Source organism: Salvelinus fontinalis, chromosome 42 (genome assembly GCF_029448725.1).
Source record: "Salvelinus fontinalis isolate EN_2023a chromosome 42, ASM2944872v1, whole genome shotgun sequence".
NCBI lineage: Eukaryota > Metazoa > Chordata > Actinopteri > Salmoniformes > Salmonidae > Salvelinus > Salvelinus fontinalis.
In genome coordinates, this window is record NC_074706.1 from 23,570,363 (window position 1) to 23,586,784 (window position 16,422).

Genomic DNA, 16,422 nt, shown 5'->3' on the forward strand with positions numbered 1-16,422 from the left:
TAGACGTTTGAGCCTTGCGCCTTTCTTCCCACCCAGAGAGATCTAGACAAATCAAGACACCCGTCTACACTGAAGAGGAAGGATCTTATTGGTTGGCGTAATAGTTCAAAGGGTGTGGTTAAATGAAAAGCGTATGTGCACTGTTCTTTGAAATACGCTACTGGTTATTACATTACACATCAGATCTCATGATCAGTATCTTTCAAGCTGAGAGCAGACTGGTTTAGAAAGAACAGAATAGAACAACTTTATTCCATCTACATCACCTCAGTAAGGTAAATATTAAACTGTCCTTGTTCTAGCCCAGGTTTACTGTCTCTTAAAAACAAGTTAAACAGCGGGTTAATGAGGGGTATGTGGTTAATTACCCTCTTACCCCAAGACACTTCACACGATAACAACAATATGCCAGGTAAAGAATGATTCCCTGACATCCCCTGCGTACATCTGACAACGCACTGCTACGATTTCTCCTCGTTGTGGACACTCCTATGTCTGATAAGCTCTTGTAGTTTAGTTTGCACTTGAAGGGTGTGAACGGTCTGGTGCGTCTTCACATAATTTGCCTCAGCAAAGCGCTTCCCACACGTGGGGCAGGCGTACGGCATGTCTGTGTCCGTCCTAGCGCTCGGCCTCCCATGTTGTGACCCAATGACACCAGAGGAGGTAGAAGCAGGACCCACCCTCAGTTGATTAGTCTTTGAGCTCCCTCCTTGACCTCTAGCCATTGTTTGGGTGTTGTTGGGATTGTGTGTTGTGTTATAGGCTAGGCGAATGCCCATCCTGACCCTGTCTGTATTCATGAGGTAACCATGAGGTAACTGAGGAAGGCTAGACCCAGGTCCAGGCTTTCTAAGAACCCAGTCACCAGGCATTAGATGAGACCCTGAAGGAGAAGACAGATTTGCTGATAGACTACCACCAGGGGGGTCTCCCACCACTCTCTGTGAAGGCTGAAGCCCAGGGTGACCTGCTCTATTCATCATGGATGCTGTGGTGTTTGTATTATAGGAACAGGAGGGTCTGTCTCTATCAGCCCCAGGCCCTGCTCCATCCCTGCACTGAGACTGTGAAGAGAAGGGTCTGGGCTGCAGACTGGATCCCTGACTGGAGCCTCCGTCTCTCTGCTGACCACCAGGACTGAGGTTGTTCAGTCCACCTGCCCACTGGTTGTGTTCTGTGTGGTGGTGGTGGAGTCTCTGTCCCCCGTGGTTCGGTCCAGGTTCTGACTGGGGAAGGAAGAGTGACGGCTCCTGATCCATGGTCCTGATCCGGGGCCAAGGTTTGTGACCAGCCGCTTCAGAGGTCCAGTCTCTCCCGCCAGTAACACCGGATATCAGCAGGTCTTCATGGACTGCAGACTGCAAACAAAGATTGTACAGAAAAGCATAAAGGTTTATATAAGAAACTCTAAAATGTTAACCACAGTCAAGCCCATCTCTAACACTGATTCAAGTACCTAACAATAGTTAGTCAGCACAGAGTCAATTTAGTATTTAATTTAAACAAAATGGCATTACACTCACATTTACTGTACGAAACGATACGCGACAGGAACAACTTTCACTATGGTAACACTTTTCTGTAAATCTGGTACCCTCACTTTGATAAAATGAATTTTAGAATACTTTGGAAAAGTATTCGATATAACATTACACACAGCTTCACTACTTCAGGTCAAGTAAACATGAATTAAGGCACTATCATTATTTCACTATAAAACATCAGCATCAACCTAAAGGGACATGTCCAGCAGCAGCTTGACCGCAGGGATGACATAAACACCCCTTTCCCCGCCACAATATAAATCTAAAGTATAAAATGTTTCCATCTGCCATGAATTTGCCTTGATCAGCCCGAGCTCTTATTGCCGTAACACAAACCCTTGCGACATCATCAAAGCCGACATGATGTTGGTCCAGTTGACGACACCCGAAGCTGACTCTCAGTCGATCATGCCTTCACTCAACTGAGTTCGGCCCGAAAGGTGAACAATGGTGGACAGAGGTAAGTTCTATCGTTTTTCAGTAGAGAAACTAACCAACCAACTAGTGACCTAATCAACTAATATTAAAATTGTAGATCGTTTTTTGGTCTTCTGTTATGAAAGCAGGCTATTGGTTAGGCAAGCTAGGTTAAATGTCAACTAGTTAGAATGCTAACTAGCTAACATTCGCTAACATTTAACCAAAGATTGTTATAACTAACCCAAGATGGACCACAGCCTGCCATTTCCAATGGGAGAAAAGTAATCATAGTGGGTAGAACAAGCAAGGAGGTGGGCAGAGCCAAGCATGAGCTTGCGAGATCCTATTGGCACTTCTAGCATGTATTCACAAATATCCGTTAGGGATCGTCTACTCTGAAGTACACGTGTGCAATAACTCAACTCGACCTTGTGTAACGGATGTGAAATGGCTAGCTAGTTAGCGGTGGTGTGCGCTAATAGCCTTTCAAACGGTGACGTCACTCGCTTTGAGACCTTGAAGTAGTGGTTCCCCTTGCTTTGCAAGGGCCGCGGCTTTTGTGGAGCGATGGGTAACGATGCTTCGTGGGTGACTGTTGTTGTGTGCAGAGGGTCCCTGGTTTGCGAGGGGACGGACTAAAGTTAAACTGTTACACTTGCACTCCTAAATACCACCATTTTTAAAAACTTTGGCAGAGGATAAAGTCTATAAAACTTAGTACACTCTGTTCGTAACATATTGTAATTTTGGGAACAGAAACTGTATTGAGATCAAATGTTTTATTGATGAGAAAATTAGCAGAATGACGCCCAAATCCATCTTGCTTTATCTTCTCCCACTGCGCTTCCTCTCATCACCATATTTGGTGGTGAGTAGAAATACCAACCGGACGCTTCAGATTTATACATCTGGTGAAACATCTGTCTCATTGTTCCATATGTGGTTTAACTCTGTGGTTTAGCTTCTTATGGCTGCAGGGGCAGTATTGAGTAGCTTGGATGAAAAGGTGCCCAGAGTAAACTGCCTGCTCCTCAGTCACAGTTGCTAATATATGCATATTAATATTAGTATTGGATAGAAAACACTCTGAAGTTTCTAAAACTGTTTGAATGATGTCTGTGAGTATAACAGAACTCATATGACAGGCAAAAACCAGTTCTCAACACACGTTTAACCAGGTGGAGTCAGGCTTCTACTCAGGAGACAGGTCAGAGTTTACCTTTTTTCCAATGTCTAATGGATTGTACAAAGATTGTAAATTGGGACTTCCACTCTATACTAAATCTAATTCCATCTCCTGTATCGTTCTGCCCTCTCAAGATGATGCTGCTGCCCCACGGTAAGAACCTGGAGATCTTCAGAGGGAGATGACGTGGCCACAAACAGTGCCTGGGACTCGTTCCAGTGCTACCGCTGACTAGAGAACAGCCAGGGTGTGGTCAAGACAACTTCATCTTTAGTGTGTCAGCTCTGCTGCACTTGGGAGCTAAAAGGTATGGCACTGCACTCCAAACAGTCATGTATGCTTAAACATACGTGTATGCTAATTTATGTGTTTCTTAAAGCGACAATCAGCAGTTGAAACAATAACAAAGCATACTCCTCACCCCTGTTTCTGTGGAAAAAAGAGGGTGGATGGGGCTGGAGAAATGTAACTACTCATTCAGACAGAGCTATGGATGCAAGGACAGACCTTTGCTCCTCCTAAAACCCCATTGGAGGAGATGACCCAAGGTTCCTCGCCTCAGACCTGCTCCAATGGGGTTTGAGAAGGATGCGAGTAGAGGTGAGGAGTTGAGCAGAGATTAATTGGGACAGAGGTCATGTCATTCAATGCCAAATTGAAATCATTCAAGATTCTGTAATTGATAGAAAATGATAGTTCCCAATCAGACAATTACTATACATCAAATCTGTTTCTCAGGGCAATGTTTGGTGAATGCATGGCATAATTTTTTCTTCAGTCCTCCTTTGAATGCTGTGTGTACTGATTCAGTTCTAAACGACCATCATCGAGTCCATCCTCAACCACTGCAACGATTGGCCGGTCTGCTGAGAGGGTTATTGGCTGCCACCTGCCCTCCATTGAGGTCTCACATGACTCCAGGGCAAGGAAGCATGCAGAAAAGATCATTGCCGACCCCTTCCACCCTCTCTTCCAAGCGGTTCAGGTCAATCACGACCAATGTCCATGTTCCAGTTGATAGATCCTATAGAAGACAGGCTGAAGGCAGTATCTGTTAGGAGGTTAACCTGAGGCACCATCAGTCTCTCTGAATCACAACTATAGGAGCAGGACGGAGCATCGCTAGCAGAGTCTGTGTCTTTTCTCTCCTGCCGCAAACCGACACCTCCCAGTACCCACAGACTAAATCTACGCTTCATCCTTGTCTCAGTCAGTCTGTTGTAATGAAGACTAAGTTTGGTTGTTTTGTGTTCAACTGTCTGTTTCTGGTTAACAGTGTTGTTCCCCAGCCCAGAGTTGAGGACGCTGTTCCATCCACTGACCTCCAATATGTCGCCTCTGGTCCTGGCCTGCTCAGTGATATCGTCCTGCGAGCCCTTAGCTGCACCAGTCAGGGTCAGAGAATCCAAGACAGCCACCCAGTATTTGTTAGCCTCCAGCCAACCACCTGCAGGAAGAGGTTACAAAATACACTTTACAAACATGGCATGAGTTAAGTTACCTGGTCAAGTTCATACATTCTAATGTGTGTTTTAGTATGTGAACATACATTGTATTGATTTAATTTTTATGAATAAAGAGAAAATAGCCAGGTGCATCACTATTCCCATTGAAGATATATTACTGTATGTAGGCTATATGCATTTCTTCCTTACCTTGCTCCCCCATCTTTAGTCCACTCAGCAGGTCAATGCTCTCTGGACCGTCTTCTATCGTCTCCTCTTTGACCAGCAGCAGATCAGGCTTCCCATCCTCCATGTCTACTGACTGTAAGAGATACAGAGTGAGAGGATGTTGGATCAAGACATCTGATATAAGCGCCCTGCTATGGAGCATCTTCTGATTGGGAAATGAGGGACTGCTATGAGTATTATGCAAACATGTTAGTTGATTTGATTACTTGACAATCTTTAATGGTTTGATAATTGAAAGGCATGGTCCCCACACTTAATCAAGACCTGGTCCCGTATCCACAAAGAGTCTCAGAGTAGAAGTGCTGATCGAGGACCAGGTCTCCACCTGTCTAATAGTCTTATTCATTTTGATCTAAAAGGCAAAACTGATTCTAGATCAGCACTCCTACTCTGAGAAGCTTTGTGGATAAGGTACCTGACCTAATACCATTCAGACAGTAGTTTACAGAGGGCTCACCTCAGTGAGACTATGTTTGGTCCTGTGCTGCTCAACTGGTTCCTCTGTGGGTTCAGGTGGTGGTGTAGTCTGGTTTTCCTCCATGACCATGGTCTCCTTAGAGTTCCCCAGACCCTCCTCACACATCAGCAGCACATCTGAACCCTGCTCCTCCTGGAAGAGACAGGTGATACAGATTACACAGACATACACTCCCTCAGGTATGTACACACAGATAAAATACACTTTCAACATGGAGTGTTAACCCATCCCCACTATGTTTGAGTCCTATACTGTAGTTACAGAATGATTTCAATGTTGTTAACCCATCATGGTGGACATAAATATGTGGGTAAATATGAGTCAACTATGATAAGACAAAAGTCATCAAAAGACAAACTATTTTGACGTGTACAGTAGGTGTTTGTTAGTGTGTGAGTCTAGAGTCAAATAAATTCTTAGAATGAAAAGTCCTATTTTGTGTTTATTAAACACAAACAAGTGTTAAATGCACCATATGTATAAATCAGCATTCATTTCCTCATTAAAAGTGTTTTGGGAAAATGTGTGAACATTATATAGCCTACACAGCACAAACAACATAAAACAGACTTTTTAGGCTCATATCACACTATCTGTGGGATCTTCTCTGCTGTCAACAATGAAAATGAATCTTTGTCATGCTTGATCTAAACGTCAGAAGCTATGTGTGGAATGGTAACTTTATATTTTATAGAGTGGAATGTTTTTTCTGATGGTGTATCCTGAGGTAGCTCCTCTCTGAGAACCTCTTCCTGCAGTGTGTACAAGTGAACGGCCTCTCCCCTGTGTGGACCCACTTGTGCCTCTTCTTGTTTCAAGTTTTAATGTCAACTGCACAAGTACAGTGAAATGCCTTTTTTGCTGGCTCTAAACCCAGCAATGCAGTAATCAATGTAATACTAAAAATAACACAAGGAAAAAGTAAATAAGCATATTATATACATAGTCAGTTCCAGTACCATACTACAATTTGCAGTGATACTGGAGTGACATATATAGGGGTGAGGTGACAAGGAATCAGGATATATGATAAACAGAGTAGCAGCAGCATATATGATGATTATATGTAAGTGGGTGTGCGTGTGTAGAGTCAGTATAAAGGTATGTGCATATTATGTGTGTGTGAGGAAATTATGAACTGAGTGTTTGTGTGTGTTGGAATGTGCGTGAGTGTGTAAGGCCCTGTGAGTGTGCATAGAGACAGGGGAAAAATAAAATACAAGGGTGAACTCAGTCCATGTAGCCATTTTGTTAGCTATTTAGCAGACTTATGCCTTGGGGAATGAAGCTGTTCAGGAGCCTATTGGTGTCAGACTTGATGCACCGGTACCGCTTGCCATGCTGAAGCAGAGAGAACAGTCTATGGCTTGGCGGCTGGAGTATTGGCGACTGACCTCCGTGATGCTGCGTCGGTCCCTTAGCTGCGCTGGGGTGGTGGTGGGGTCCTCCGTGGCTACAGGGGGCGCTCCAGACTCTTCAGTCTGGACGTCTCCGCTGTGCCGTAGGTCCTCCTCTCCTTCAGTCCTCTCCTGCTTGACCCCAGGACCTGCAGCCTCTGCATCTGCAGACTGAACCAAGAAGATAAATGTTGTAGGGAAGTCTCACTAGCTCCCCTATGGCAGATAAATGAGGATGTACATGTAAGCAAGTGAATAGATTAGGGGAGCCGCCTTTCTGAGAGAACCAGGCCACATCGATTTACAAAGTATTTTTTTTTTTTTTACGCAGCACTATTACACTAACCTCTACCATGATAATGTGCTGGGTTGGGGTTCCATTCCCCTCATCAACAGTGATCTGTTGACCATCTCTCCATGTATTGTGTCCCGCCGGCTTCACAAAGGTCCTGTGGCCTCCAGTGAGACGTCCTTCACCTGAGAGTGATTGGGGGAAAAGTGGTGGTTAGGTTAGGTACTGCCAATGCTCAAAGGTATATTGCACACTATTGTCACTGTCCACAATTGACAAGGATGTAAGGTAACACTTCTCATAACTTATTGATCAATGTATTATGTTCCATGAATCACATTGTTTTTATTGATAAAATAGGAAATGCAGAAAATCTAAAATTTGGTTAGAATATGATAGTGTATTTGCGCAAGATAGCTAAATAAATCAGGGTAATTATTGCATACAATCCCAAAACTGAGCAAGACCTAATTCTTGGCAACACATCACATGTAGAGAGGAACGGGGCGACAGGCCGCGCAAAATGTACCTCTTGCCATTCCTCTGTATCGGTCGAAGATCTTGAAACTATTGGGACGACTGACAGGGACGCGCTCCCGTGCCACCTTCATTTCCAGTAGTTTCCTCCGCAATCCTCTGTTTTCTTTCTGACTTTGAGTTATTTGCAAACGAAACACTGCATAATCGTCGTCTACGACTTTACATATTTCTGCCACGGCTGCATTCGCTAGAACCTCCATGATGGAGGCTATTTGAGCGTGATAAACCATACAGTTATATATTTTTAGCAAGCTGGCGTTAAAGAGATAACATCTATCAACTAAGTCCTGTCTGCAACGCGAATTAAACACTATGTTGGGTAAGTACGTGATGCTGTGCAGTTAAAGACTCATATTTTGAGTTTCAGGTTGTTAATAAATGTTTAAATAACATAAACGCTAATGTGGTCACAGTTCACTTCCGTTTACGTCTTTTTCTTAGTGTGAGTTTCCGGCAGACTTGACGCTGTGTTGCGTATTGCTTGCTGCCATTCACAGGTCGGAGGAGTCATGGGCTAGGAACATAGAGATATATATATACGGAACAAAAATATAAACGCAACATCCAGTTCAAATAAGGAAATCAGTCAATTGAAATAAATTCATTTGGCCCTAATCTATGGATTTAACATGACTGGGCAGGGCCTAGGGCAGCCTACTTGGTAGCCAGTCCAACCACAGGGGAGCCAGGCCCAGTCAATCCGAATAAGTTTTTCCCCACTAAAGGGTTTTATTACAGACAGAAATACTCAAAGGTTTCATCAGCTGTGCAAGTGGCTGGTCTCAGACTATTCCACAGGTGAAGAAGCCGGATGTGGAGGTCCGAGGCTGGCGTGTTTACATGTGATCTGCGTTTTTTTTAGTCTGGTGTTGGACATACTGCCAGATTCTTTAAAATGATGGAGGGGGTTATGGTAGAGAAATTAACATTGGATTCTCTGGCAACAGCGCTGGTGGACATTCATGCAGTCAGCATGCCAATTAGCTCCCTCAACTTGAGACATCTGTGGCATTGTTATGTGACAAAACTGTTCATTTTAGATTGGCCTTGACAACAATGACAATTCCAGTTTCTTTACGGCAGGGTTTGATCTAAACGTCAGAAGCTATCCAGTGGAATGTTTTTTTCTGCTGGTGTATCATGAGGTAGCCCCTCTCTGAGAACCTCTTCATGCATTACATACAGGCGAACGGTCTTTCTCCTGTGTGTACCTTCAGGTGCATCTTCAGGTGACCAGCCTGAGTGAAGTGGATTTGACACTGGGTACAGCTGTAGGGTTTCTCGTCTGTGTGGACCCTCTGATGGCTCTTCAGGTTGGATGAGTTGGAGAAACTAGCCCGGCACAAGTGCCAGCCAAACGGTTTTCCCCCCGTGTGCATCCTCTGGTGGCTCTCCACCTGTTTGGGGAAACTGAAGGCTTTCCCACAGAACGAACACGGGAAACGCTTCTCTTTGGCGCTGCCACCTTTACTGATTCTGTCTCTACTACTGTAATTTGTCAATGGGCTTGTGTAGCCATTTAACGTTTAGGCACTGGCATTATTTGAGGTCTGGTTTAACATTAGGAGAGTGTGAAGAGGATAAAGGCCAGGGAGTGTCTGTTGTCGCAGGGGTCCATGTTCCAGTTGATAGATCCTATAGAAGGCAGGCTGAAGGCAGCAACTGTTAGGGGGTTAACCTGAAGCGCCATCAGTCTCTCTGAATCACAACTATAGGAGCAGGACGGACCATCGCTAGCCAAGTTGGTGTCTGTTCTGTCTGGACACCTACCCATCCTCGCAAACAAAATCTACGCGTTGCCCTGGTTTCAGCCAATCTGTTGTCGTCATAGAGACTAAGTTCGGTTGTTGTTTTGTGTTCGACTGTCTGTTTCTGGTTGAGTTTAACAGTGTTGTTCCCCAGCGCAGAGTTGAAGACGCTATCCCATCCGCTGACCTCCGCTATGGTCTTGGCCTGCTCAGTGATGTCTTCCCCCGGGCCCTTGGCTGCACCGGTCTGCATCTGGGAATCAAAGATGGCAGCCCAGGCTCCGCTGTTAGCCTCCAGCCATCTACCTGCAAGATTCAAATATAGACATACAGTGTCTTTGGAAAGTATTCAGACCACTTGACTTTTCCTACATTTTATTTTACAGCCTTATTCTAAAATGGATTCAATTGTTTGTTTTCCTCATCAATCTACACACAATACCCCATAATGACAAAGCAAAAACTGTTTAGAAATTCTTGCTAATTTATGAATTTTAAATATCACATTTACATAAGTATTCAGACCCTTTATTCAGTACTTTGTGGAAGCACCTTTGGCAGCGATTACAGCCTAGAGTCTTCTTGGGTATGACGCTACAAGCTTGGCACACATGTATTTGGGGAGTTTCTCCCATTTCTTTTCTGCAGATCCTCTCAAGCTCTGTCAGGGTGGATGGGGAGCTATTTTCAGGTCTCTCCAGAGATGTTTGATCGGTTTGAAGTCCGGGCTCTTGCTGGGCCACTGAAGGACATTCAGAGACTTGTCCCGAAGCCACTCCTGTGTTGTCTTGGCTGTGTGCTTCGGGTCATTGTCCTGTTGGAAGGTGAACCTTTGCCACAGAGTTCAATCTTGATTTCGGCAGACCAGAGAATCTCGTGTCTCATGGTCAGAGTCCTTTAGGTGCCTTTTGGCAAATACCAAGCTGGCTGTCATGTGCCTTTTACTGAGGAGTGGCTTCCGTCTGGCCACTCTAGCATAAAGGCCTGATTGGTGGAGTGCTGCAGATGGTTGTCCTTCTGGAAGTTTCTCCCATCTCCACAGAGGAGCTCTGTTAGAGTGACCATTGGGTTCTTGGTTACCTCCCTGACCAAGGCCCTTCTCCCCCGATTGCTCAGTTTGGCCGAGCGGCCAGCTCTAGGAAGAGTCTTAGTGGTTCCAAACTTCTTCCATATAAGAATGATGGAGGCCACTGTGTTCTTGGGGACCTTCAATGCTGCAGAATTGTTTTGATATCCTTCCCCAGATCTGTGCCTCAACACAATCCTGTCTCGGAGCGCTACGGACAATTCCTTCGACCTCATGGCTTGGTTTTTGTTTTGACATGCACTTTCAACTGTGGGACCTTATATAGACAGGAGTGTGCCTTTCCAAATCATGTCCAATCAATTGAATTTACCACAGGTGGATTCCAATCAAGTTGTAGAAACATCAAGGGTAATCAATGAAAACAGGATGCACCTGAGCTCAATTTCGAGTCTCGTAGCAATGGGTCTGAAATAATTATGTAAATAATTTATTTGTAATACATTTGCAAACCTGTTTTCTCTTTGTCATTATGAGGTATTGTGTGTAGATTAAGAAATGTTTTATTTAATACATTTTAGAATAAGGCATTTATGTAAAAAAACATAGAAAAAGAGAAGGGGTCTGAATTCTTTCCAAAGGCACTCTATATGGATTTTTTGTTGTCAATTACCTGGTCAAGTTCATACATATCATGTGTGTTTTTGTATGTAAACACAAGTTGTATTGATTTGATTAATATTTTTTTTCTTGCCAGATGCATCACTATTCCCATTGAAGATCTATTACTTTATGTAGGCTATATGTATTTCTCCCGTACCTTGCTCCCCCATCTTTAGTCCACTCAGCAGGTCAATGCTCTCTGGTTCATCCTCTGTCTCCTCTTTGACTAGCAGCAGATCAGGCTTCCCATCCTCCATGTCTACTGACTGTAAGAGATACAGAGTGAGAGGATGTTGGATCAAGAAATCTGATATGAGCACCCTGCTATGGAGCATACTTTTTTACACTCTTTAATGGTTTGATAATTCAAAGGAATTTAAGACAAATTTAAGACCTGAGCCCGTACCCACAAATAGTCTCAGAGTAGAAGTGCTGATCAAGGATCAGGTCCTTACCTGTCTACAGTCTAGTGGAGGCTTCTCAGAGGAGGAAGGGGAGGACCAACATAAAAATAACAATTGTGAAACATTAAAGTACATTTTTTTTAAATAAAAATTATACTTAATATATTCACGTCACCAAATAATTGATAAAAAAACACTGTTTTGCAATGGTCTACAGTAGCCTCAACAGCACTCTAAGGTAAGCACCATGGTGTAGCTGGAGGACAGGTATTTTCCGTCCTCCCCTGTGTATATTGACTTCAATACAAAACCTAGGATTCTCATGGTTCTCACCGCCTTCCATAGACTTATACAGTAATTATGATGACTTCTGGAGAAAGTCCTCCAATCTATCAGAGCTCATGTTGTCCATCCAATCAAAGGATCAGAGAATTAATCTAGTAGTCAAATCATACTTTCCAGCTAGCTAGCACTGCAGTGCAAAAAAATGTGAGTAGTTGAATCAAAAGAGGGAGAAAGACAAAGGTTAATTTCTTCAAACATTGAGAAGCAGCAAAGATACATTTTCAGTTTCACTTACGATACCTAATGCAGCTAATTTAGCATACTCAACAACCTGACTCAGAGAGGAATGATATTTATGTTAGCTAGCTGGCTAAAGCTTTCAGTTGTATTAATTTGTCACCGGGGCCCGCCAGTGTAACTGCTAAACTGCTTGCGGTACACTGTACTGCGTATTTGTACACATGGATTGGTTTGTTGGTTTAATAATGCGTTAGTTGTAGTAGCTATGTTGACTGACATTAGCTAATATGGGGACAACGATGTAGGCTGTGTGTAGTGGTTATGGTATTAAGGTTTGGCTTGGAGAGGTCACAGACAGCTGTTGTGTTGCACATTGAAGTCCACAGTCGAAGCGAAAATGTGAGAGGAGGAGAGCACGTAAATGTGATGATGCAGTTTGTATGGCTGCTATGAAAGTGAACTGTGTGTGCGGGGGATCAGGAGCGTATTCATTCCGCCAATTCCTTTGCAAAACTTTTTTTTTTTAATAAACGTAAGCAAACGGAACGAAACGGGGATGGACCTACCTGAATTTTGTCCAATAAACTTATTTAAATTTGGACTAATGATTAGACTTTAGATCAGCTAGATGTAGGCAAGAGTATGCAAGGTGGTATTGGATGTGTCACTGTCTGTCACCTTGACTACTCCAATTTGTCTGTCAACCTGTGAACCTAATGTTATAAACTTTAATTTGTAGGCTAGTTTGTAGCAACCTCATGATGGGTATAGGGCAAATTTGAGTATGACGTAGTAGCCTAAACCTGTCGATGTTACATTGAGCTGGGTGAATGGAATATGAATGACAGTCATCCAAAATGCTGTAATAGAAATAAGGCCATGCTTTTTTTTTATTGCCCTCCCTAATCTTAAATGGCACTGACCTAATACCATACAGACAGAAGTTCCCTTTCAGTCAGTCAACTTTGGTACAACATACTATGAGGAGTCGCACTCTTGACTTCGGTTGAAGGATCTACAATTAAGCATGACAAGGCCAATGAAATGTTGTCATGCCAGTTGTTATACAATTCAGGTGGGATGTCAAATAACATTTCTCAGTAAATGTTTTCTGATACAATTTTTTATTTATTTTTTATCCCCTTTTCTCCCCAATTTTCGTGGTATCCAATCGCTAGTAATTACTATCTTGTCTCATCGCTACAACTCCCGTACGGGCTCGGGAGAGACGAAGGTCGAAAGCTATGCGTCCTCCGAAGCACAACCCAACCAAGCCGCACTGCTTCTTTAACACAGCGCGCCTCCAACCCGGAAGCCAGCCGCACCAATGTGTCGGAGGAAACACCGTGCACCTGGCCCCCCTTGGTTAGCGTGCACTGCGCCCAGCCCGCCACAGGAGTCGCTGGAGCGCGATGAGACAAGGAAATCCCTACCGGCCAAACCCTCCCTAACCCGGACGACGCTGGCCCAATTGTGCGTCGCCCCACGGACCTCCCGGTCGCGGCCGGCTGCGACAGAGCCTGGGGGCGAACCCAGAGACTCTGGTGGCGCAGTTAGCACTGCGATGCAGTGCCCTAGACCACTGCGCCACCCGGGAGGCCCTGTTTTGGGATAGAATTGAAGAGTATGTCAAACAGGTTAGCTCTTAAAACTAGTAGTTCAGCTCATGTGTATTGATTTTTATTTTTTATTTTTTTATTTCACCTTATTTTTGCTATGAGTACTATGCACCTTATTTCACCTTTATTTAACCAGGTAGGCTAGTTGAGAACAAGTTATCATTTGCAACTGCGACCTGGCCAAGATAAAGCATATCAATTTGACACATACAACAAGACATAGTTACACATGGAATAAACAAAACATACAGTCAATAATACAGTAGAAAAATAAGTCTATATACAATGTGAGCAAATGAGGTGAGATAAGGGAGGTAAAGGATAAAAAAGGGCCATGGTGGCGAGGTAAATACAGTATAGCAAGTAAAACACTGGAATGGTAGATTTGCAGTGGAAGAATGTGCAAAGTAGAAATAGAAATAATGGGGTGCAAAGGAGTAAAATAAATAAATAAATACAGTAGGGGAAGAGGTAGTTGTTTGGGCTAAATTATAGATAGGCTATGTACAGGTGCAGTAATCTGTGAGCTGCTCTGACAGCTGGTGCTTAAAGCTAGTGAGGGAGATAAGTGTTTCCAGCTTTAGAGATTTTTGCAGTTCGTTCCAATCATTGGCAGCAGAGAACTGGAAGGAAAGATGACCAAAGGAGGAATTGGCTTTGGGGGTGACCAGTGAGATATACCTGCTGGAGCGCGTGCTACGAGTGGGTGCTGCTATGGTGACCAGTGAGCTGAGATAAGGCGGGGCTTTACCTAGCAGAGACTTGTAGATGACCTGGAGCCAGTGGGTTTGGCGACGAGTATGAAGAGAGGGCCAACCAATGAGAGCGTACAGGTCGCAATGGTGGGTAGTGTATGGGGCTTTGGTGACAAAAATGATGGCACTGTGATAGACTGCATCCAGTTTGTTGAGTAGAGTGTTGGAGGCTATTTTATAGATGACATTACCGAAGTCGAGGATCGGTAGGATGGTCAGTTTTACGAGGGTATGTTTGGCAGCATGAGTGAAGGATGCTTTGTTGCGATATAGGAAGCCGATTCTAGATTTAATTTTGGATTGGAGATGCTTAATGTGAGTCTGGAAGGAGAGTTTACAGTCTAACCAGACACCTAGGTATTTGTAGTTGTCCACGTATTCTCAGAGTCAGAGCCGTCCAGAGTAGTGATGCTGGACGGGCGAGCAGGTGCGGACAGTGATCGGTTGAAAAGCATGCATTTAGTTTTACTTGCGTTTTAAGATCAGTTGGAGTCCACGGAAGGAGAGTTGTATGGCATTGAAGCTCGTCTGGAGGTTAGTTAACACAGTGTCCAAAGAGGGGACAGAAGTGTACAGAATGGTGTCGTCTACGTAGAGGTGAATCAGAGAATCACCAGCAACATCATTGATGTATACAGAGAAGAGAGTCGGCCCGAGGATTGAACCCTGTGGCACACCCATAGAGACTGCCAGAGGTCCGGACAACAGGCCCTCCGATTTTACACACTGAACTCTATCAGACAAGTAGTTGGTAAACCAGGCGAGGCAATCATTTGAGAAACCAAGGCTGTCGAGTCGGCCAATAACAATGTGGTGATTGACAGAGTCGAAAGCCTTGGCCAGGTCGATGAATAAGGCTGCACAGTAATGTCTCATCGATGGTGGTTATGTCGTTTAGGTCCTTGAGCGTGGCTGAGGTGCACCCATGACCAGCTCTGAAACCAGATTGCATAGCGGAGAAGGTACGGTGGGATTCGAAATGGTCAGTAATCTGTTTGTTAACTTGGCTTTCGAAGACCTAAGAAAGACAGGGTAGGATAGATATAGGTCTGTAGCAGTTTGGGACTAGAGTGTCACCCCCTTTGAAGAGTTGCTCTCCTGACTATATGTGTGTCTCTTTATGCTCACAATCTATGTGTATCTCTTTAACCTATGTGTATCTATAGTTCTGTTCTAGGGTATATTTACACATTCTATTTGTATGTGATGTTTGATGTGTGTTTCTCCTTTCTGGAAACTTTATCTATAGAGTTGACTGTCGATCAGACATTAGGTCTCACCGTTTACAACCTATAAGCTATTTTCCAGGGGTCATAAATCCCTAGCCAGCAGCCTATTTTTTTGGTTGTTGCTTGTTCTTTTTACGTCAATATCTCGTGTCTCACTCCGCTATATTAGGTTTCCCTTCCTTTCTCCATTTTTGGACTTTATTTCAGTATTGAATAGGTTAAGTTATCTTGTTCGCATAGAATCACCTTCCTTTCTTACCAAGCCTAGTTTATACCCACACCTGTTTTAATATATATATCGCTACTTTTCATAGTCTCAGACTACTTCCCATATACAGATAGACTATTTAGGTATTAGGACTTTATTTAGGTATGTCTTTTGAATGTGGGTTATGGCGAGTTTATGCCAGTTAACCATAAGTTATCCTATTTGTACAAAACAACCGTCCTATCTAACACTTATTTAATATCCCTACTTAACAAACCTTGCAGGCCGTCACAAAGGTGGCCGGATCTATTAAGTTAGTTTTATTTGTGATAGTGAACCTTACCTCAGGTCATTGCGGACCTGTCTCCTATCGATTTTGGTTACAACACAAAGTAAACCTAGTGAATCTGTTTAGAATAATCAAGCACCTATTGTCAAGTTGACCTCTTTCTTGTGCAATTCCCCACTTGAAAAGGACAATCCCTCCACATTAAGATTTTAACTGGATTTCACTCAATAAACAGCCATAGAATCAGTTGTTTGTCTTTTATTTACCACTCTTTGGTTGGCAGTAAACAGTTGAAAAACCTCAAAAAAGAGATGACAAATACAAGTTGTTATTTGAGTTGACAGACTAATTAAATACACAAAATTATCCACATTCACCTCAGATAAACACATTTCTGCCATTAT

The 16,422-nt window shown here is 43.6% G+C and overlaps 1 protein-coding gene across 5 annotated transcripts in view; it reads right to left on the bottom strand.

Annotated features, from left to right (window-relative positions):
- Positions 1-222: 222 nt before the first annotated feature.
- LOC129841189 (uncharacterized) overlaps positions 223-16,422 on the bottom strand; it is a 49,863-nt gene continuing 33,663 nt past the window's right edge. The window contains exons 1-10 of one of the 5 annotated variants that reach the window (XM_055909344.1): positions 12,842-13,820; positions 11,445-11,865; positions 11,147-11,255; positions 9,490-9,608; positions 7,069-7,199; positions 6,720-6,893; positions 5,305-5,457; positions 4,809-4,920; positions 4,476-4,600; positions 223-1,361 (exon numbers count right to left, since the gene is read on the bottom strand). In XM_055909344.1, coding sequence (XP_055765319.1) covers positions 462-1,361; positions 4,476-4,600; positions 4,809-4,920; positions 5,305-5,457; positions 6,720-6,893; positions 7,069-7,077 — 1,473 coding nt within the window. In that variant the 5' untranslated portion in view covers positions 7,078-7,199; positions 9,490-9,608; positions 11,147-11,255; positions 11,445-11,865; positions 12,842-13,820 and the 3' untranslated portion in view covers positions 223-461. The other 4 variants (XM_055909343.1, XM_055909345.1, XM_055909342.1 and 1 more) reach the window with 4 other exon arrangements.